This window comes from Aythya ferina (assembly GCF_964211825.1).
Source record: "Aythya ferina genome assembly, chromosome: 1".
In the NCBI taxonomy this organism is placed as follows: Eukaryota; Metazoa; Chordata; class Aves; order Anseriformes; family Anatidae; genus Aythya; species Aythya ferina.
In genome coordinates, this window is record NC_140296.1 from 92,424,806 (window position 1) to 92,447,257 (window position 22,452).

The 22,452-nt window shown below is 43.3% G+C and overlaps 1 protein-coding gene across 1 annotated transcript in view; it reads left to right on the forward strand.

Annotated features, from left to right (window-relative positions):
- The window catches only part of WDR4 (WDR4 tRNA N7-guanosine methyltransferase non-catalytic subunit), a gene marked incomplete at its 5' end in the record, with an annotated part of 20,907 nt that extends 5,307 nt beyond the window's left edge, over positions 1-15,600 (forward strand). The window contains 7 exons of the mRNA XM_084530471.1: positions 335-447; positions 2,824-2,884; positions 4,224-4,322; positions 10,162-10,226; positions 11,352-11,535; positions 12,420-12,489; positions 14,502-15,600. Coding sequence (XP_084386597.1) covers positions 335-447; positions 2,824-2,884; positions 4,224-4,322; positions 10,162-10,226; positions 11,352-11,535; positions 12,420-12,489; positions 14,502-14,680 — 771 coding nt within the window. The 3' untranslated portion in view covers positions 14,681-15,600. The remainder of the gene's footprint in view (positions 1-334; positions 448-2,823; positions 2,885-4,223; positions 4,323-10,161; positions 10,227-11,351; positions 11,536-12,419; positions 12,490-14,501) is intronic.
- Between the last annotated feature and the right edge of the window lie 6,852 nt (positions 15,601-22,452).

Here is a 22,452-nt window from a genome sequence, read left to right on the forward strand (position 1 = left end):
GTTTAGCTCTTCAGTGTGATAACTTTCTAACTTTTGGAGATACAGTGGGACTTCTGCTGTAGTGCTGGAGCTCAGAGGCTTTCATGGGACTCAGTAGTCTGTGCTGCTTGTCTTAGTGAGAAACAAAGTTGCTGTCATTAGGCTTATGCTCTCTTGATGTCATCAAGATTTGTGCTTCTGTTGTAGGTGGAAATTTATGGTTTAACACTTGCACCTGCAATTCAGAGTCAAGAAAAACGGATAATCTACTGCTTCTCTCTTCTTCTGGTTAGGAAAAAGTGTGTTAAAACAACCGTTGAACTGCTGGGTGCTAAAACTCTCCTTTTACCAACAGGCGCTGAGCCCTGACGACCGCTATATCTTAACTGCGGATAGAGATGAGAAGATCAGAGTGAGTTTGACTAAAGCTCCTTATAACATTGTCTCCTACTGCTTGGGACACAAAGAGTAAGTTCACTGTGTGCAGTTTGTCAGTGTGCCTCAATGGATTAAGTGCCCAAATCATATCAAACATCAGGTCTGGGTTACAAAGAGTCCAGAGCCTGGGGATTGTCAGCTCAAGACAGGCTTAATCCTAGGAAATGAGAAGCTTTGTGGTCTGAACAGCCACTAATCTAATGGCAACTTGATGCAGAGTGTGGAGATCAGACTTGGAGGTTCCATGGTAATACTAGTTAAAAAAAAAAAAATAAAAATCCAAACAAATAACAACAGCACTCTTTCTGCATGGATTGTAGTGAGCTAGGGGCTATAAAATGGTGCCATAAAATAAATCCCAGGAATCATGCTTTATTAATGTAGTTTCCCAGTCTTTCTAGCAGCTGAGAAAAGGAGCATTTTTTTGAGACTGTTCTGTTGCTGTGGGCAAAAACACTTCTACATGTAGAAGGGTATGTAGAAGATATGTCATTGGGGATATTCCTGTAAAACTTCATGTTGCCATGGTGTCTAATAAAATACAGGGTTCCCTCTGTACAAAAAAAAAAAGTCAGAAAGGATGCTCTTTCCCTTCCCTTAATTTCTTCTTCCTCCTGAAGTGAAGGTCCTTTTATTACAGTGATCTGAACAGGAGAAAGTGGCAAGGCAACCTGCTACCTACGCTGACGTGATTCAGGTGCGCTCTGACCTGCTAGGAGACCAACAGGGGATGTCCTCTAGCTGGTGTGTCATTGCTAGCCTCCAGGAGGGACTGTACTCTCCCTTTTCTTCTCAGTAGCTCTCCCACAAAGAAGACTCAAATGGCAAATAGACTTTAAAAGTTCCTCTGTATTTTACTTCTTAAAATGTTTGTCAGTTGTGCTATTTTCAAAGTCTCTCAAGTTTGCCCTCCTTCTCTATATAATTTTGTGGACTTTCGGAGGGTTTTTTGTTGTTGAGGGGTCGTGCAGTCCTGTTGTCTTATCCGCTGCTAAATTTTGAAGTCTACAGCAACGAAGTAGCAAAGAAGACACGACCCTGCATAGGGCACAGAACACATTTAACTCTCCTTGGCTGGCTGCTGACTTAACTTACCCAGCAAGGTTTTTTAATAGCGCATTTAGGACGCAGACTAATTTGGGGTACCAGTCTGATTTAAATAACATCATTTGGTAGTCTAACCTGTGTAGACCTGGCGTAGTGTAACAGCAACAGGCTGCTCATGTCAAAGGTCTAAGTAGTCTTTGATCAGGTAGGTTTCTATAGCATATTTACACAGCCACGTCTGATCTTTCCCCCTACTACGTACACAGGTGTACTTTATAATGAACAGTGCTTGATACTCTGAAAGACATTTTTATACTGGGACTGTTGTGTCCATGCAGGGAGTTCATCAGTGGCCACACAGTGGAAAGGCACTTAGTGTAAGTTGGTTGATATACGTGTAAAAAATCAATCTTTGAAAAAGGAATGAATAAGTAAAGGATTACATAAATCAGCTGTTGCTCCTGTCTTGTTTCACAGTCCTGGATTTTCTTAGTTTGGTGGGGTGCGTGGTGATCCTTGTTGGATCTGTTATGCCTCCATGTGCTGCTATTGCTGTTTTGTCATGGAAGTTTGTCATTGTAGTGACCCAAATCTCTTTTTTTTTTCCTTTCTGTTTTTTAATGGCCTTAAAGTTACGCCTTTTTTCAAAAGCAAGACAGTCCCGCTCGGGTACTGTTCTGCTCAGGGCACTGCATTTTATGTTGCTGAGCTCTAAGATAATAATAAACTCCAGAAGTTGAGGTCCTTGTTACTCAACACAGACAAGTGAATGTAGACATAGCAATATTACGTGCTTCTGAAAAACAAGCTTTCTGTCTGAATGTGGACACTGGTGGTAAATTGCCACATGCTTGCTTTAAAAATGTGTAAAAGATTGATTGTTCTCCAGCTGTGATGGGAGAGAGGTGGTAGCTGAAAGCTGAGTCATCACTGTTGAAGTGTTTTAAAAGCATCTGTTGATTTGTGGTTTTAATCTACATCACGAATTGAGGAAGGGGAGCCATGCTATCAGAGTAAATCTATCTGCCTTGGCTTTTTTTTTTTTTTGCCTAAATACTAATGTTTTCATTTGGGAAGGAGTCAGTAGAATGCTTTGAGTGCAGGTGGGAAAAATTATTCTTTTGTTAAGTGGATCAGTAGTTTGAATAGTGTATATACTGTACCAGGTACTGTAGAAATACTTTTTCCTTCTCTAAAATGGCTCATTTGGAGAACCTGTTTTTTTTTTTTTTTTTTTTTTTTTTTTTTTTTTAAATTAGAAGATTCTCTTTAAAATCAGCATTTTTTTCTCATTATATGTGTTTAAAGATCCCAGAGTGTCATGCAAGAGAGCTCATAATTTGACTTCTTTCCCTTTAGGTTTGTAAGCAGAATATTAGCAGTACCCAACTATCCTGATCTGCTGTTGTCTGCTTCTGGGGTACGTATTGCAATTTCTTTCAAAAAATATTTTTCTTGGAAGTTTAGACTTTAAAACCATTGTCTGCCTGTGTTTTCCCCCAAATCCCCTGGGACGCTCAGTGTAATTTCTCATGGCTTCCAGCTTGCCTTCTCTCCCCCTCCTTTCCTTTCTTAGCTTTCTTTTCAGTGTTTAGTCATTCTATTGCTGGAGCATAAAAGCCATTTACAACGTCTATAGTGAAGCTAGCTTCTTATTAGGATCTTCAGGATGGAGAAATTGCCAAGTCCTCGCTATTTCTTGATCATTAACTCTTGCTTTGGAGCACAGACAAATTCTAATCATTGGACTGTTTAAACAACTTTGAGGCAAATGAATATTATGCCAGCCTGCCATGATAATGAGCATCTTAAGAATTAATGGCCTTAGAATCCAAGCTTTTTTTTTTAAAGAGGTTTTGAGATGAGAAAACTGTTCCCTCTTCACTCTCCCACTTGCTTTCCCCTGTGAGACTTGTTCTGAAGTATGTCCTCATAGTATGTCTAGTGCATGTTGTGTAGAGATTGTCATCCAAGCACTGTATAGTACTGCACTGCAATTGAAGAAGTGAGTGTTTTCACCCCTGTCAATCCTTTCCTTAAATTGGTGGGATCCTTTTGTCATGCCAGACCTGTAGAGGTTTGAGCAACCTGTAAAGAGCAGATGGAGTTGATCTAAAAGAAGGGAAACAAGTCTTTGTATCCCAGACTACCAGAACTGCGTAGGAAGAAGGTAATATTTTCTGTGAAGACTGTAGTAATTCTTAGCATTTGGTTTCAACTGCTGCTCTTGCTTCACTAGTGCTCTTGTCTCTTGTTCCTCTCATCCTTCTCTCAGCAACTGTACCATTAGTGCTGTGTGGCTCTGTTTCATTCTTAGCAAGTTCTCTGGAAAAACAGTCACTGAAGAGAGGTGTTTAGCTTCTCTCCAGGAGGCTACTAAATCAAATGAGAACTTGGGTGATAACAGGAGCAGGGGTGGAGAAGGGCAACCAGAAAGAATTGCTGCTAAAATGTTGATCACTGTATTGCTGTGCTGTTTGTGCTATAGGAGATGGACTTGAAATGTGCTCTTGCAGCTACACAATTTCCACTTCAAAGGGAAAATTAAAGTTAGCATGATTGAATAATTTAGAATTGAGGGGGAAAATGATGTTAATTAAAACGCTTTGTCTGCAGCTTGAGGTCTTAACTAAGTGACTATTTAGTAACTTCTGTGAGAAGCTCTTCAGGGAAATAGGGTTTAGCTGTAGGCCACAAGCGGCCACTCTTTGCCTGAGGAACTGCTGGTAATCAACTTGTGTTTGCTTCAATCTGCCCAGGATGGTACTCTGAGACTTTGGCACTATAAAAGTGGGGACGAAGTATACTGCTGCCATCTAAGCAGTGTCTGTGGACCTGATGCAACCAAAACAGACCAGGTATGGCTGTGTGATAAGCTGTGTATGTGTCAGTGCTTTTGCTGTTCTCTGGATCCTTGCGACTCCCAAAAGTGTTTGTCGCATTTTCTTAGGAGTGCCTCCTTTCTGCCAGTGGGTTTGGAAGTTACATAAGACCTAGAAACTGTTACAACAGCCTGGGATTTGGGGGAAGGAAGAAAGTCCCTGACATTCATTCTGGTCTTGCATGCGTTTCTGAAAATGCTAAACAGTGACTAAAAGCAGCTGTTCATAATTCTTGCAAAATACAAGTTCTGCAAACCAAAATAAACCTTCACTTAATAACTTCAGAAAACACAAATGCCTTAATCTCTTAGCCAGAAAATATCCTGTAGCACTGGAAAAATCAAAAAAATCAACCCGTTTTTAAAATGCTTAAATTGCAACTTGAGCAACACTTTACATTCTCTCAGAGCAAGAAGAAGCTTTGTAATGCTTGTAACCAGTTACCTGAAATGTTACCATCTGGTGGGATCAAGCTGCTAGGATTGTTTTGGGTTGTTCTGAAGCTGGGCAGTGTCCAAAACAGAAATGTCTGAGTCACAGGTGAAAATTGAATACCCCAGGAGCAATGCTTCTACTGCAGCCTGCTCGGGCTGCTAATGTAGCACGCGTTGGATGTGAGCAGTGGTTCCAGCAGTGCTTGATCTCTCCTTCTGTTACCTCTTGTCACGTGGAACAGCATGGCAAATTGGCAGTGAAATGCACTTGTTCTTGTCCCTCACACCTACATTATATTAAGCCAGGTGCTAATCTGTGGAGTTATTTAAGGGTTGTTTGTCTTACCGCCCATCCTTTTGGGTGTTTTGTTGTTTGTTGTTGTTTTTTTTTTTTTTTAAACATGGATCTCTAACAATCTTTGTCTTTGAAGACCAGGGTTGTTTCCTTGTTGTTGGGAAATGGGAAGCCTATCTCCATTTATAGCTGTTGAGACCAAAACGCCGCAGAATTCGTATTCAGGCTGAAATGTTGTTGAACAGTTGTCTTTCTTCCCTAGCATTTTGCTGTTGTTTTGGTCAGCCGAAGTCTGCTGTGCTGTGCCTCTCCCAGCAGACAGGAACTAGGGGTCTCTCAGAGGTTCCTTACTGTTCACGTAGGTCTGGCCTGATCTTTTTAGTGGGATTCCCAGTTACTGAACTGGGAGCATGACACATGGAAGAACCCCATTCCTAGTGACAGACCTAACAACTCAAGTTTGTTTGTTTGTTTGTTTGTTTTCTGAGCAAAAGACATCAGCAGGGCTGTTTTAGTGTTGGGATAATAACGTGCAGCTTTCATTTCTATTTGTACATAAGCCCTGAGGGCAGCCACTTGCATCACAGCATGCAGAGCTTAGGTACTGGAACACGTTTTTTTGCCCTTGAGTCCCTTTCAGCAGGAGTTTGTGATAGTACCTATACAGACAATTTAACCTGCTCTTGAACTTGAAAAACATACTTAAAAGCAACTTCTGCCCATATGCATGGGGTCTTTGGCTCATTTCTACTTGAGTGTAGCATTTGAAATATGTTTTTTTTTTTTTTTTTTTTTTTTTTTTTTAAGTAGCTACTGCTTTTTTCTTTTTTTTTCATGAGCAAAAAGTGGGTGCAATAAATGAGGTCGCAAGACTACCTAGCTGCTATCCTTGCATAGTCTGGGTGCAGGAGGATTTGAGGTAGTAGGGGAGAATTAAGACTGAGAAGACTGACAAAATGACCTTCCAATGCGTAGCCTTCTGGAAGTGTCTCAGAGAGCTTAAAAGCCAAAATGCTTTAACATTTGTGGTCAAAGTAGCTAATGCAGGTGCATTATATGATAGGCATCGAATCTGTGCCTGCAGTAATGTTGTAAGGCATTTCTTTGGGGGGTAAGAATGGTTTGTTTGTTTGTTTGTTTTAAACACTTTGCCTTGTAGCTTTATTGGATCATTGAGGACCAGTAAGCAACTTGCTGTGAAGAAAGGAATCGTTTTTAATGTGACTAGATGCTTGGACTGGCTCAGCGCTTAGTAAGATAAATACTTACATCTGAGAAGACCTTCAAGATGGTCAGCTCCAACTGCCTACCTGACCTCCTGAGTCCCATCACTAAACCATGCCCCTTAGTGCCACCTCTGATCTGACACTGAATCCTCACTCCGCTGCTTACAAATAAGTTTATCCAAATGTAATACAAACGATGTAAAAGAAAAAAAGTTCCAACTCTATTTTTTGAAGGCTTCTGAACATAGTTCAGTAATACTTGCTTTGTCAGTAATGCACCTGATAAAGTCCCTTCTACAGGATGCTCTTCATATGTTGATGCGGTCTCTTAGTAGAAAGTTGGGATGCCCTTTTTTTGTTTGAGACATCTGTTTAGCTGCTCTCAGTGTGAGTAAACAGTGACCAAAAGGGAATACACACAAATTGTGGGTTAATAAATATAACAGCAGTCAATCAACTGTATTCCTGCAGTGTTTTGCAGTTCCTCTGCCCACTGCGTGCATGATGTGTCTTCTAATTGTGGCCTTGGAAGCCTTGGGCTGGCCTTTGCCTTGAACCTGCGTAATTCTGCTTGCTACCAGTTCTTGCAGGCACCTTAAAATCTGTCTCCCTGTAAACCTGGTGCAAATCTAGTTATGGGTGCAGAAGACTCAGTTGGCTTGACCCAGTTGGTATGTGTGTGCAAGAGGCAGTCTCCCGGTGATCACAGACGGATAAATGGCATTTAAACCTTCGTGCTGTGTTGCTGCACTTTTCAGTAAGTGCTTCTGTCAGACCAACGCTACAGTTCTAAGCCTGCGTGGTGACCATTATTTAATGCACCATGTGAAATATCTAATAATCAGCAGGGTGGTTTTCTGGAAAGATCGTCCAAATAATATTTTTTCATAGAGATTGTTTCTGTCTTGATGGCCAGCCAGACCAAAGGAGAAAGGAAGCTTGTGTTTTGCAGGTGTTGTAGAGCTAGAAACGCCAGAGGAATTGATGTCCAGCAGTGGTACTTAGTCCTACTGTGCATCCAGCTGTATCAACGGGCAAGGATCATCATCACAACCGAGTGTGCTATTTATAGTCTGAATTTAAGGTAGCAGACTCTGAAGTCAGCACTTTGTAGGCTGTAGCTGTCACGCCGTCTGCTAATGACTCTGGCAACTGAAGATTAGGTGGGGGTGTGATTGTTTTCTCCTTTCCTTCGCATCACATTTCATTTTTTTTTTTTTTATTTTTTATTTTTTTTTACCATCGATAACCACTATGAATGCTCTGAAGCTTGAAGCATAATGATAATGGAATCACCAGTAACGCTGGGCCATAGGAGTGCAGAAATGTGAGCATATTTTGGATGGCAGGTGATGAATGTGTGTGCGTTTTGGGAATGTAGGAGTGCTCTTGAGCAGTGCAGTGTTGCTTTCAGCCGCTAGGTTGCAGATTCCCAGTCCATTTTCCCACTAGAATGGGAATAATTCTCTCATTCCATCGTACTGTATAAATATTATCCCGATTCAGAGCTTTCACCTCATTTGATCCTCTTGACCGCAAAAGCTTGTTTAAAGTCCAGAATGTGAATTGCACAACTCCACCCCAGTGCTCCAGTACATTACGTTTTCATAGGGTTACCTCTTCTCACAGGCGACATCAAAAGTTAATTTTAAGGTGTTGGCGGGCTGATAACACTGGCACAGAAATGCTGAATAAGTTAAGAGAGTATCAACTGAACATCTGTTTATCACAGGCTGTTCCTGGAGCTTTTATTTAAGTTAACTGATTTCATAGGCTTGTCCTTGAGCAAGATACTATTCAGGGCCGTGCATTCAATTCACCAATTGTTAACTTACCCATTAAAGAAGCATGGGAAGGAAAGATCTTACTAAGAAGATGCATCTTTGTCCAGCTGTGAGTAACATTTGGTTCAAATCAAAGTCTCCTCCTCCCTCCCCCAGTGAAGGGTGGGGAGAGCTTCTGCATACTTTGCATTCACAAAACCTCTGTCTCTCTGACAAGGCCTGAACTGTGTAGGTGGGCATTTGCTATCACTGCACCCCGAGACAGGCAGAGAGAAGCATTGTTAGCAGAATTTTTTTTTTTTTTTTAATTTTAATATCTTGGCTTATTTCCTCAAATGCCTAGAAAACCCGCTGGTGGTTTACAAAGGGGTTGTCAGTTCCACTTTGTAACTGTGGTGTAAGTGGCTCCGTGCTGCAGTAACTGCATTTAGGCGTGTGAGCTGCAGTGAACCTTTCTGGTTCAGCCCACTCATCCTCATTCTACTCGGTATTTGAAGCTGCAAGCATTTTTTATATCTCCGCTATACAGGGGGTCCTGGGTCTCACCGCTAAATACGGAATAACAACTTTGTATTTCTGCAGTGGAGCAAGAAATTAGTCCCTTCTGTTTACCAGAGCTTTGAAACATACCACCCTTCTGATAATGGCTTGTAGAAACTGGCCCTCTTCTGTCCAAACAAATGGTCAAATGAGAAATATGTGCTGCTAGTGGCGTGCATGCTGCTCTTCTTTGCTTTCCCCCACCTCCCCGCTAAAGATTGCATCACACAATGGATTTTTTTTCTCTTCTGTGCTGGAGATGCTCCATGTAACTGGTTTTCAGCTATAATTATGCCATTAATTATCTTTCTTTCCTGCTGTTGGTTCATATTCGAGTAGCTGTGTCGTGTACTGTTGACAAAAGAATTAGCTTCTTGCGTTAAATGTGCTGAGTTGGGTGTTTGGAGGCTGTAGAGCTTGCTTGGCTTTCCTGGATCGATTGCAAAACTCTGAAGTAAGTCCCCTGAGGATTCCCGTCCATCAGCTGGCAGCTCAAAGGGTAAAATTCAGCTTAAGCTGGTAAGCCAGAGGTTCAGTCTAGTGACCAGTGTCACGTTAGGGAAAGAGGTGGAGGCTGTGTGGGAGGGAAAAGGGGGCCTTGAGGACAAGACGATGCATTTTCCCTGCCCTAGGGAGAATAACTCACCACTGCTACAGTACGAAGGTTTTATTAATCAAAATGCTAGTGTTATTGCAGTGTAAAAACATACTTGAGAACCAGCCTTTTTGCCTTTGCAGTCTCATCTTTCACGTAATACGGTAGATACTTTCAAAAAAGCACCCTTGGGCATCTTCTCACAGATTCTGTGCTCATCTTGAGTTCTTAGTTCCCACTCAAGGAGCCCCAGATCGGCTGTTACGTATTTCAAGTGGTACTGTTTATCCAGCAAAGATACTGCCCTGGTTCTCTCCCAGATAAAACCATATATCTTCTGAATTAGGGTGTGGGTGGTTTTTTTTTTTTGTGGGTGTTTTTCTTTTAATGTGGACAGTGGCCTGAGGCAGTCTTGCCTTGTTCTTCAGAACACGTTCCGCATAGGGCAGCATGGCTTCACCCAGATGCAGGCTGAAAACAGGGGCAACCCAGCAAGGATTTTGGCACTGCATCACTATCTTCTTCTTTAACAAACGTAATGTGTTTATAATCTCCAAGCTGCTAGTGCGATATCCTGGCTAAGCAAACTTAATGCCCTTATTTATTTTTTTTATTTTTCCCTTAACGTTGAAGGGGAGAATTTTTAAGGGAGGCATGCTTTCCTTCGTTGTCTTCTCTCTTGGTTTGTCTCTTGAGAGTAGCTCAACAAAACCTTTACATTTGGTCCCTGTTACGATGGCTGTGAATGTGGAAAGCTTCATTAAACAGCAAACACTGGTACAGAAATATATTTGCAGTTTAAATGTAATTACGTTGCTTAACTTGCTGTGAGTTAAGATATGTGCTAAATTTTAAAGGGTAAGACATGAAATTGAATGTGAATTTTCTGCTTTTAAAATAGTCTTAATTGATAAGGATGTTTCTTTTTCTCTTCCTATTAGAAATACACCGTGACAAGAATAGCCTACTGCTGTCAAGGAGGTTATGTTGCTGTTCTGTGTGACTGGTAAGAATAAAGGGAATACTGGCTGCAGTCATCACAGCCCCTGTTAGGGAGGGAACAGCTTTCCCTGTTGGATACGCTAACACTTCCCCTGACTGAAGTGTGTGATACTGTTGACCTCTGAGTGCTATAGACATGCCTGTGGCCTCACAGGAAACCTGAGAGTCCTTTTTGTGCTTGTTCTCTGCTTGAATGCAGAGATGAGTACGAAGGTTACTTGGCATAGTTAAGTTTTGCAGGACTTGTGATGCCCTTCCCTCACAGGAGGGAACATGAGGTGTTCTGAGAGCCCTGCCTGGCACTCAGGATGTTCAGATCTGTGTTTGCATGAGGAAAGCACTCAGGAGCTGAAGGGCTGAGCACCGAGGAACCTTACAGCCTTACAGCCCCACTGGCAGGGGAATATCTTGCAGGGATGGACAAAGAGCCTCTCTTTCCACTGCACCTTAATCTTGCCAAGAAAACTGCTCTCACTGACAAAAGCTTGCCAACAGGACAGAGGGAGATTGCCAAACCTGCCCATACAGTGAAATCATCCGTCCCCTCAGTGAACTCAGAGAAGTCTCAGCTTCTCCCCATCATGTGTGCTGCCGGGCCGAGTGGCTCCCTTCCACTTCCAGACCTGTTCTGGAAGTGGAAGCCGTGTCAGCCACAATCTGTGCCTGTGCTAGTTCTCCCAGGGGCCATGCCGTGCTCTGTCAGGTTTTTATTTCCAGCTCTAGAGCCCAGCATTTCTAAACAGTGTTGTCTTGTAGACCTTGTAAGCCACCCACAAAGGAGTGGAAGTGCTGTGATGTGATCACAGTTGTGCTGTGATGATACACTCCTCATGTAAATCCTGATTAAATTCCCTTTACTACCTTTTCTCTTAAAGAAGAGGGAGTATTGACTTCTTTTTCATTGATATGACATTTGAAAATCCATTTGACATGTTAGGTATCTACAGCTGCTGCCTCTGACCGCGTAAGCAAACTGCATTTGTAGTGTTAGGGTATTTTTTGCAATTTCTAATGACTTCGCTTTAGCTCGATTTGGAATTAGAGTGGGTGTTTGTAGTTTGCTGTACAAGTTATGGCAGTAGGTGGATTTGCTAATAATGGTAATTATTTTTTTTTTCCCTCTCAAAAGTATTCCCACAGTCTACATCTTTCAGCTTGATGCCGTTGCCCAGCAGCTAGCTTACAGACAGCAAATCTCTTTGAAACATAAAGGCTGGGACATTGCATTTGAGGAAGCAGGAGATATCTGGATTTTGCAGGAAGACAGCGAAGCCCCTCTTCAGTTGTACAGACCGTGTGATGGACAGTGGAAGGTAGATACTTTTGTTAACAAAGTACCATGGATGCTTTGTTTAGTCTTGACCTGGTAACAAAAACAGGGTGAACTGTGTTCCGTGAAAGCTGAATGACACATTTCTCTATTTCAGACTGAGTAGAAGTCTTAGATACCTCTCATTCTACTTCTCTCACCTCTGTATAATGAATAACCATTGAGAGCTTGTTATCAGCCTCTTCTCTGGTAAAGCTAACATCTAGCACAGTAGGATGAAGCAGAGCGCTTGTCAGCCATTGCATTCAGTCCTTTAAACCATTGCCTGTGCTCTCTGTGTGCTACACTTGATAAAAGAAAAATACAAAACAATAAAATCCCCTTGTGGTTTGCTCAGTAATGCTTCCTGCATAGCCCTCTCTGTGCCTGCCTCTGAGAGATATTTTGGGGTTCAAGGCATCCTGGGATTTTTATTCTTTATTTTTTCCTGTAGAACAAGGAGTCAGAGTTGAGGGATGTGCTAGCAAGCTCTCTGTAATAACCTGCTAAATAACTGGAAGCTCCCTTGTTAATTTTTCAAGTCCCCAGCTAATTGTGTGTTGTAAGGTGGGCTTAAATTACATTTCCAGGTAAGTTCTTTGACACTAATGTGTTCCTTCTGGTATTCCTTATCCTCACAAATTAGTAAGTGAGAGTCCATTTTCTTTTCTTTCAAGCTATACCGTGTCCCCAGGAAGAACAGGTGAACAGGTTTCTGTAGGGGACCTGAAAATAAAAAAAAAAAAAAGGGGGGCCTAGGATTCTGGGGGGTTTCCACTCACTGTCCTTTCACTGTGCTCATCTGTGGCATTTTTCAGTTGGCTGTGATGCTCCAGGTTCCTTGTTCATTATGCACAGAAGCTCATGCAATGTTCCTTCTTTCCCCAGCCTGTACCTGATGATGAAGGATTACAGAGGATGTCAAAATATCTGCGTGACAACTGGACAGTGTTTGAAGGTGAGAAATTTGGCCTGAAGGTGTAAGAACTGCAATTTTAGGTCCGATATTTTTGGAGCAAGATCAGAGTTCAGGGTAGTTCTCTTGAAGCTGCATAATCTTTCAGTTTTCCTTCTGCAGCTCCATCCCTCCAGCTGGTATGGAAATGAGTGTTGGTATTGAAGGGTGTTCAGGTTACTGTTCTCAACAAATGGTGGAGGTATTTATAGGATTAAAACTCTTCTACATAGACACCTGAGCATATGGTTGTACACAAACACCCTAATACATAGCTGCAGCAGCCTGTCTTACTGCTGTGATATTGAAAACTGTTGTTTGTTTTCTTGTCTGTTGCCTGAGTGTGAAATTTTATTAGAAGTATGGTGGAGATAGCGAGATAATAGCTGCCATTAAGTTGGTTGTGCTTGGCCTTTGAAATCGAAAAGGAAGTCAAGTACCCTTTTGGAAGGGAGAGTGTTTGCGTGTAGGTGTTGCAGACTTGATAGTTAGAGCCAGGCAGGTTATTAGAAGTACAAGGGCTGAGTGAAAATGAGCAAGAGAGAAGTAGTAAGAGCAGACAGGGAGAGAGGTTCCCAGCATAATTTGGCAGTGTAGCAAATTACTGTGATACACAATAGCCTGCTGCAGCTGGGAGAGGAGGACTGCTCAAATGACAGGGTCTATTATCGTTAATTAGTAAGGGGAGGCTCACTTGATAACCACTTACTCCAGTGCAGAATTAGTGCTTGAGAAGGTAGTTACTTCTCTTAAAGGAGGTGATCATTATATTGCTTAAACCCAATCTTCTTAATATCTCTGTAGCCTTCTTTTCACCTTCTCCAGACCTGTTTCATCTGACTGCTGACTGTGTAGGCTCTAAGACAGCTAGGTTGGTCTGAAAGCAGACGTTGAACAATTTGACACTGTGTTGGAACCGATCCCAGAAAAGGGCAGAGCAAGATTTAGTGCAGATTGATCAAGTAGAGAGTGTATCCATTTGAATGGATGTCCAAAATGACAGCGTGCAATTTGTCCCGGGGCCAAAGGCCAGTCAGTTGGTTACTGTGTGAGTGCAAGACCCTTGAAAGTAAAACCGTGCGCTTTGCCAAGTATCGGTGAGGGAGAGTCAGTGTGTTTGTGTACCAAGACAGAAAGGTGTGCTGTGTGTGTGTTACTGTGGAGTAGCACGCTTGCTTCATGACCAAACCATAATAAATATTGGGTTTCCATGCTCATAAACCATTTTTTTTTTTTTTTTTTTTGGAAGTGAGCAAAGGTAAGAACACAAAGGGTAACTAGAGGTAAATAGCTTTGTCAGATAGATACTCTAACAAATTTTAGAAATGTGGACCTAGCCAGCTAATCTCTTATGGCATTATCTATAAAAACAATGTGATTTTTTTTTTTTCTTTTTCGGGGGTGGATAATAGTTGCCTGTTGAAACTCTTGTAAGCTTACGGTCCTGGAGATGCTGCGAACAATGTTATACTGCATTCACAAAACTATAGCAAAATCACGAGGGATGAATGCTTAAAAAGTGCTTATGTGTGTACTGTAGGACAGCACCGTTTGAAGTCTACTGCTTCAGGCTTATTCAAAGTTAGTGCTCTAGGAAAGAAGTCAGCTAAGGACAGTTGCATAGCAATTTAGGCCCTTTGCAGTGTTTAAGCGCGGGGGAAGAATGCCAACAGGATGTCTTAACAATAAGTTGCTACAGCAGTAGTTTTAAAAACAGGAGCCTCGAAGTTCTTCAAGCGTCCAAGAGAATTGTGTGCCTTCTTTGCTCGACAGTCATGTGCCTGCCTCTGTAAGCATTTTTTAGCTTGGTTGCGCTTGGCAACGTGAATTCAGGATGGATTCTTACCAAGTCAGACAGGGCTTACACAGTGTAAATGCTGATGTTTAGTACAGTAGATGGGACCACAGTAAATAAGTTGAAATTTCCTCATCTAGAATTCCAGCACAGGAAATAATTGCTGAGACCATTAAGGAAATTAACACTTGTCTTGTGTTCCTGTTTTGCCCACTTGCAGGATTTGTTGGTGCAGAGAGCTACTACAGCAGCCTCTACAAAGCTTCATTCGATGACACGGCCATCTACCTACAGAGGAAAGAGGAAAGGTTGCAGCAGCAGAAAAAGAAAAAGCAGGATCTGCAGCATGGTTCTAATGGACAAACCAAAAAGATCAAAATAGAAGAACCATCACTATAACACCGCCTGTTGTTAGCTTGTAACTTCTGTCTTGACAAGAAGAACTCATCTGGCTGTAGACTTTTTTTTAAATGTAAAGTGATTTATAGAAGATCAGTTTAAACTTACATTCAGATTCAGGTTTTCAGGTAGCCTGATACAACAGTATCCTGCTTGCAGCAGATATTTTGTACGTGTACGCTTCTGACAGCATAAAAGTGTCAGCAGTTCAGTCCTAGAAATCTCTAAGGCATGCTATGTGAATATTGGAGATGGTTATTTTCCTTGAAACGGGATTTTCTTTTTGCCTACTGTGTTCAGGCTTGCATTTTCAGGTGGAAGTGCGCTGATTAAAATTGACTTTTTTTAAAAACTTTTTTTTAAGGTCTGATAGCTAACGTAACTAACGTAGTGTAACTGGCTATGGAGAAGGGAATACTGCAAAATTCTTGTTGCATATGAAAGGTTTTAGCTGAGGCTTAACTGTCTGTTTTTACCCCTTATCTTCGTTTTACCTGGTAAAGCTTCTGCCTAGCTTCTAATCCAATGCTTCTTTATACAGGAAGGAGTGCAAAAACAGATTTCGTACACTGGAAAGTAAAAAAGTGTCAGCTTTGTACTATTGGAAGATCCTTCTGTTGCAATATGATCCTAGTGCCTCTGCGAAAATTATTTGAGAGGCCTATGAGCAATACTTTGGAGTGCATTCTGCTTCTTTCAACAAGTACTTTCATACTGCAGTTAGCCAAGAAACACATCTTTTGGAAAAGTTAACCAGCAGGAGCCTTGTGGGGTCACTTGTTGTTCCCTCGCAAGGCAGAAGGTGCCATCTGTTAGATGAACGTGTATCATGTCTGTGTGGAATATGATATATTTCAGCTGAGACTGTAAAACCAGATGTTGAAATCTGTACAATCCATTAAAAGCATTCAGAATTAGCCGAAGAATCGTGAATGTTTCTTCAGGTCTCTTTATGTAGTTGTGATCTCTGGGGTATCTGGATGCTTAAGAACTTTGCAGTGAAATTCTCGTTGTGTTAACGTGTAAGGCATTGGTGAGATGTAGCTTGTTCTGAAAATACCAGCTTCTGGAGAATGATGGCAGCTATTAAGAATTCATAGTTCTTGTATTGATCTCATTTAGGAGGGGGCTCCAGGGAGAGCAGTTGGGGAAGCAATTAAGGAAACTCCAGAATGGGAGACAGCTGGTCAGGCCTGAAGCATCCTCTCTGAGCATCCCGACTGACCAAACGAGTCCGAGAATTGCTGATTGCATCCTGGGGTGGGAGATCATTCGTTAGGCAGTTTTGGGGAAAAAAATTGAGAGATTTTCTGCGTAAGCAGAGCCTTCTCCAGTCAGCTTTAGGGAAAAATTAGTGTGCGCACATGGTTTGTTCTACTGTCTGGGATGACTGTGGAAAATTAATAGTCCAAATTAAGGAGGTTGTCTAGTGATTGCCCGCGGTGCTGTTTGACATCTGAGAGAACAGTAGCACAGGGCCTGAGCCCCAGGGTGCAGCTTTGTGACTGCTCAGCTGAGGAGGCTGGTGGTGCACAGATTCAGCAGTATGACCTTACCAGAAATGGGCCAGAAATCCCACTAGTTGTGACCTAAACAGGACAGGAGGAAAAAGCTCCTCCTCGCTTTCCTGCTGGCTGCTGGTGAGGAAATGATTCTTCACCCATCACAAAACCTGCTTGTGCAAAGCAAACTGCAACATTTCCTAACAAATCTGAGTCTTCGGCAGGAGTCTGTATTGAATTATTTCTGCAAGACACGAGGTAATGCTGTTTAAGGTAGTGGTGTGAGCCAAAGGCAGGTCTCGTGTGTGTCACCCAACCAGTATTTTAGCCGGGTCTGCTGAGATAATGAGGGCTGGTCCCAGGAATTGCTGTTCGTGCTCGTTCCTGAGCACAGGAGAGTTAAGAGATGCCAGAGGCTGGGAGCATGTGGTACTGACCTGCAAGAATGGGTAGGGCGGGTTTTGTGCTCTTTTTGATGCATCCCATTCACCCCAGAGGTTTTTGCCCAACCCTACCTTCTCTGTAGCAGCTTTGATGGTGAATATCATGAGTTCACGTGCATCAACACTATTTCCTTGTAGAAGAGGAAAATGTTTTGAGGAGGACACTTCACTGCTTGCAGGGGGTTGGTTGCAGATCCTAGATGGGGATTCAGCACCAATGTCCGTGTTGCTACGCTTCTAAAGGGTAAGAGACTTCCATGTTACCAGTTCCTGTGCCTATGGGATATTTTCCCCAGCTGTTTTCCTAGCACAGGATTGAACTTGGCAGTTCTCACTGGCCGTGGAATACCCTTGTGAATCCCCACCCTGCCTGCTGTCCTGGAAGAAACCCGAAATCTCTTCCAACACAAACTCTGACAGGTTGTGGTGTATGGAAGCGACACGAGATGAGATACCTGGCAGATGACTCAGAGCTTTTTTTCCCCCTGAGTCTTTCCTGTCCATTCCTATTCCATTTAATGTTTCCTTACCTGCACGCAACAGTCCTTGACCTTAAGTTGTGGGCCTGTGAGTGTCTGTGGGCTCCTTTGAAGGGGACTAAGGAAATTGATTACAGGAAGCAAGTTGTTGCTGGAAGGTCTAAATCCACAGAACTGTGCCTATGCCTTAAATGGAAAATGGTTAGATGCTTGTAAGTATTAAAAAATATTAATAATAAAAAAAGCAACTGCTACAATCCAAGGAGTATTTAACAATACAGGTATGGAAAAAGAATACTGACTTCTATTTCCTTATTTCCTTAGCATTTTAAACTGAAGCATTTGTGTCTTCCCCCCATTGCTGGGATTGTCATTGAAACCCATTTAGCAACACGTTGAAGAGAGTGACCTTTTATGTGTCCTAGCACTAAGGGATCCTAACTAAATGCAGCCAAGTAGCATCATTTAGAATAGTTTTCTTTTCTTTTCTTTTTTTTTAAACAACAACAGCAAAAGCATATTTACTCTGCAAACAAAACCAGCTATAAGTAAAACGTTCATTTATTTTTTTAAAAAAAAAGTAAATATAATAAACCTAATTCCATACAGTTGCTTTACATTGACTAATAAAAAGTTTCTGTTGATTTTGATACAATCCAAAGTCTGCTTCTGTCGTCTCTGCTATTTGCTAAAATATTTTGCACCGAGTGCTTAGACCTGCAAAGGAGAAGCCCTATAGGCTGGACGTAGGGGTTGTCTCGCTGCCACCAGTGCTGGTGAGGTGGTGTGGATGAGGCCGGGATGACTCAGTGGAGCCTGGTGCCTCGCGAATGAGAAAAAGCAGCCTGCACGCAATTTGTCGATAGCTATTGATGCGGAGATGGGAAAGGAAGAGGGAGAGGGAATTGAATGGGTTTAGATGCCAACGGCTCTTGGTTTCCAGTGTTTTTGTACAGGTTGTCATGCAGTCATGCAGGTCAGTGTAGAAATGATGTGGGGAAAACCTCCTGGGTTTCTGGAAGGCAAAGGAACAGCCAAGGGCTAACCCAAGAGCAGCAAGCAGATGAGATATCCCTGCAGAAAGCAGGGATGAGCAAGCAAAGGCCATGGCTGGTGTCACATTTGTATGCACAAGCCCCATTTTGGTGCTGAGGGAACATCCAGGCGTGGCCGCCCCCATCTTCCATTTGGTACCTGCACCTCGAGTCTCGATGACTTTCAGTAGGGTTTTATTCAAGTCAGTGGGTCTGGTGTTTATGGCAAATGGAAGTTAGGTTTTGTTTCTTGTTTAATTCAGTTTTTAATTCAAGCAGTTCATGATAGCTAGGTGGATGCATTCGCTCCAGAGAATCAGCATGAAGTAATTACGGTTGAAGCCGATGTGACATTAACACAGTCATGGAGCCTCCCTGCTTCTGTTTCCATCATGAGCTAGAGCCTTGCAGTTAAAGCTTTGTTTGCTTGTTCACTTGCCTGACATTTGTCGTGTTTAGATATACAGTATATAGTACCTCTGAGCGTTGTCCATAGGGATACAAAGGAGAACTTAACATTCTCATCTGGAATAGAAATTTTGGTTTCTGACTCCGTCAGAAGTATTTATGTGTGTATAATGTAAGGAGACCCAAAGTTCTTCCTAACACAAAGCAAGGAGACCTTCACCCTCTATCGTAGCTTGTTGTCAACCTTTGGCTTTAATTTCACTTGTATATGGGAAGAGAACAAGATCCATCAAACATCCTGTGGCCCTCACCCCTCTGGACCAGGATGGGAGCAGAAGGGAACAGCCTCAACCCTGCATGATGGCCAGAGAGCAGTTCAACAGCATCATTTTCTTAGAGCCTGCCCCTCCTGCTGCTGCCAGGTGGATGAAGTAGCTGACGGCGTTCACTGCTGCATTGGGCTCCTTCTGCCATCCAACACTGGCATGAATGTTGTTTGAGTCTTGGGTGTCTTAATAAATGGGGTCATTCAAGGACTTTAAGTATGAAGATGGTTAAACTTATGGAGGCATACATTGATTTAAAAACAATTTTAAAAGGCTTTCTTGGGAGAGGGTAGCAGCCTGTGTTGGTTATTCCCTGCCTAGGTGATTGGAGATAAATAGCAAAGCTGGAAGCTGCAAGACTTTGCAAAGTTTGTTGTCTGGTGGGCTAGGCCTTAATGTTTGTGTACGTACTGCACAGACCTGAGAGAGCTAGATGCATGTCTCTGCAATTTAACATCCTCAGATAGCCTCAGCTCTCTCTTTCTTGTGTGTATTTTCCCACTAATATTTAGAATAATGTCCTTGAGTGTTCATTACCCTTAAGTTCAGCATATATTGAGCTAGTACTATCAGGATTTTCCAGAGGTGAATTATATGGGAAATACGTTGGAAGAGCTGAGCAGGCTTTGCCACGAGTGATCCAGTTGCTTTCTATGCCTCAGCATAAGAAAGTCGCTGTTGCTATTAGTCCTTTCTGAAGTTGTTACCAGGGAAAGGCAGTTATGGAGCAAAGTATTCAGTGTGAAAAATGCCAATTAAAACATCCATTTCAGTATTCCACCTGTGCAGATTTTTAGGAGCATTGCTTGATTAACTGTCTTTACAGCTGTGTTGCAGCCAACCAGGGATTTGTGTTTTTAAACAAGAACTATGTTACTAGGTTTTCTCATCAACGTGTTGTCAATATGGCTGAATCCTATGTAAATTCAGGTTAGTTTTGTGCAATGCTGGGTGTCTTAGATTTCTCTGTTGACTTTTCCCATTTACAATTGTCGTGGTTCCGCTCGAGTGGGCAGCCGAGCTCCACCACAGCCGCTCTCTCACTCCCCCTCCTCAAAGAGGAATGGGGAGAAAATATGTGAAAAGGGCTCAAGGATTGAGATAAGGACGAGAAAATCACGCAATAATTATTGTAACGGGCAAAACAGACTCGGCATAAGGAGATAGTAAGATTTATTGCCTACAACTAACAAGCGAGAGAAGTGAGAAAACAAAGGAAAAAAACCAAAAGCACCTTCCCCCCCCATCCACCCTCTTCCACCTCCTCCCCCCGAGCGGCACAGGGGAACGGGGAATGGGGGTTATGGTCAGTCTACAGCACTTCTTCTCTGCCGCTCCTTCTCGGTCACTCTCGTCCCCTGTGCTGTGGGGTCCCACCCACAGGATGCAGTCCTTGATGAACTGATCCGGCGTGGGCTTCCCACAGGCAGCAGCTCTTCCAGAACTGCTCCAGATATGGGTCCGTACCACGGGGTCCATCCCTCAGGAGAAAACTGCTCCAACCTGGCTCCCCTACGGGCAGCAGCTCCTGCCAGATCACCTGCTCCTGCGTGGGCTCCTCTCCACGGGCTACAGGTCCGGCCCGGAATCTGCTCCGGCAGGGGTCTTCCACAGGCGGCAGCCTCCATCAGTGCAGGGCCACCTGCTCCACCGTGGTCTCCTCCACGGGCTGCAGCGTGGAACCCTGCTCCACCGTGGTACTCCATGGGCTGCAGGGGGACATCCTGCTTCACCATGGTCCTCACCACAGGCCGCAGGGGACTTCTGCTCCGGCGCCTGGAGCACCTCTCCCCCTCCTTCCACACTGACCTTGGTGCAAGGCTGTTCTCCCACTCCCTTGACCCTCCTGGCTGCTGTGTGGCGCAGCGTTTTTTTTTCCCTGTCTTAAATATGCTCTCACAGAGGCGCAAAACAACATTGCTTATTGGCTCGGATCTGGAAAACAATGGGGCCCTTCCCAAACATGGGGCAGCTTCTAGATCTTTCTCACAGAAACCACCCCTATGGCTCCCTGCTACCAAAACCTTGCCACGTAAACCCACTACAACAATCACAGTATTTCACACTGGACTGCTTCCTTTGCTCTCTAATATTCCAAAGCATGAGAAAAGTAGGCTGAAGCACGCCAGTTATTTACATTAAAAGAACTTGGATCTGATTTTTCATATTTCCTGGTCTGTCCAGGAATTTGTATAATTATCTATGTGCCATTTGGATTTACCTGAAATAATAATTTATCATATCTAAGGCCAGCAGTGTTCAGCAAATAAAATGGCCTTTGGAAAATGAAGGCTTCTTATCTTCAAGGAAGTATTACTTGCGATAATTAATCAATGTATTAAGACTTGCATATACCCTGGGGAATACTTTAACACGAAATTCTGTTTTGTAAACAATGCTGCACTTTTTTTTTGTTTTTGTTTGTTTGTTTGGGGCATCTTCTAACAAGAACAACAATAATAATAATAAAATCCACAGTAGTGGATTGAATGTGTTGAATAAATAAACAAATAAATAAAAGAGCCTTTTCCACCCTATCTGCTTTTTTAATGTTTTCTAGGAAGCCCAACACGGTGCCTTGTTATCTAGGTAGTGTGGGGAAAACCCGTGCACAAATTAAAACCAACTGTGATTCTTAGACGGCTTATGGTACATTTAGTGCCCTGTGGCCTTGTGCGGGGCTTTCTCAGCGCCCTGCAGGTCTCGCTCCTTGCCCGTCCCGTGCCACCCTGCCCTGGCACCCGTCCACCTCCACCACCTTCCCTGTGCTGGAGCAGCGGGGACAAGGTTGGGGACCCTGTCCTGCTACGTCCCGCACTGGGGCAGCAGCAGCTGCTTTTCCTTGCCTGCTGAGTTCCTGTGCCTGCCTGCCAGGGAGCACAGGACCCATGGCTCACCAGAGCCCCGTCTCCAACTTTTCTGATGTCTTCTCTGCTCGATTCCCCTTCATGCATGCTGCCTGTGCTTTGGCATGGCACCTGGTGCTCCAAGTGACCAGATGGGACAGGAGAGACGCCACCTTTTCCAGCTGCAGGCGTAGCCAGGCCTGCATAGGGTGCATGCATCTCGGCTCTTTTGGCAGTATCACTGTGAGCCCAGTTGCTCTTACTTGCAGCACACCATCAGGGCCATCTTCCTCTGCCTGCAGCCACATTTCTGTCCTGCTCCCCAGCCCAGGACGTCACGGATTTGAAGCTCGCAGGCCTGTGGTTGCAGCAGTACATCCCTGTTTATGGGAAGAGCCGTCCCAGGGAGGGGTGAAGGCGGGCTGCTTTTTGCCCTAGCGTGATTTGTTCTGTCCTGCTCAGAGTTTAATGGGCTCGTTGCACTTATACGAGCTGAGCGCGGTGTTCCCAGCTTACAATAAATCTGTGTAATTTAGGAGGAAAACATATCTAAATGATCCTTATTTAAAGTCAACAGATAAGCTGAACATGTAGGTTTAACGCTAGGCCTGGCAAGATCTAGGAGAGGGGAGGGAAAAGTCTCTGGATCCGAGTATTCAGCCAAGCTCTGCAGAGGAGCAAATGGATCATTTCTGCACCAAGTTATCCGGCAGGCTTCTGTCTGGGTGTGGAGG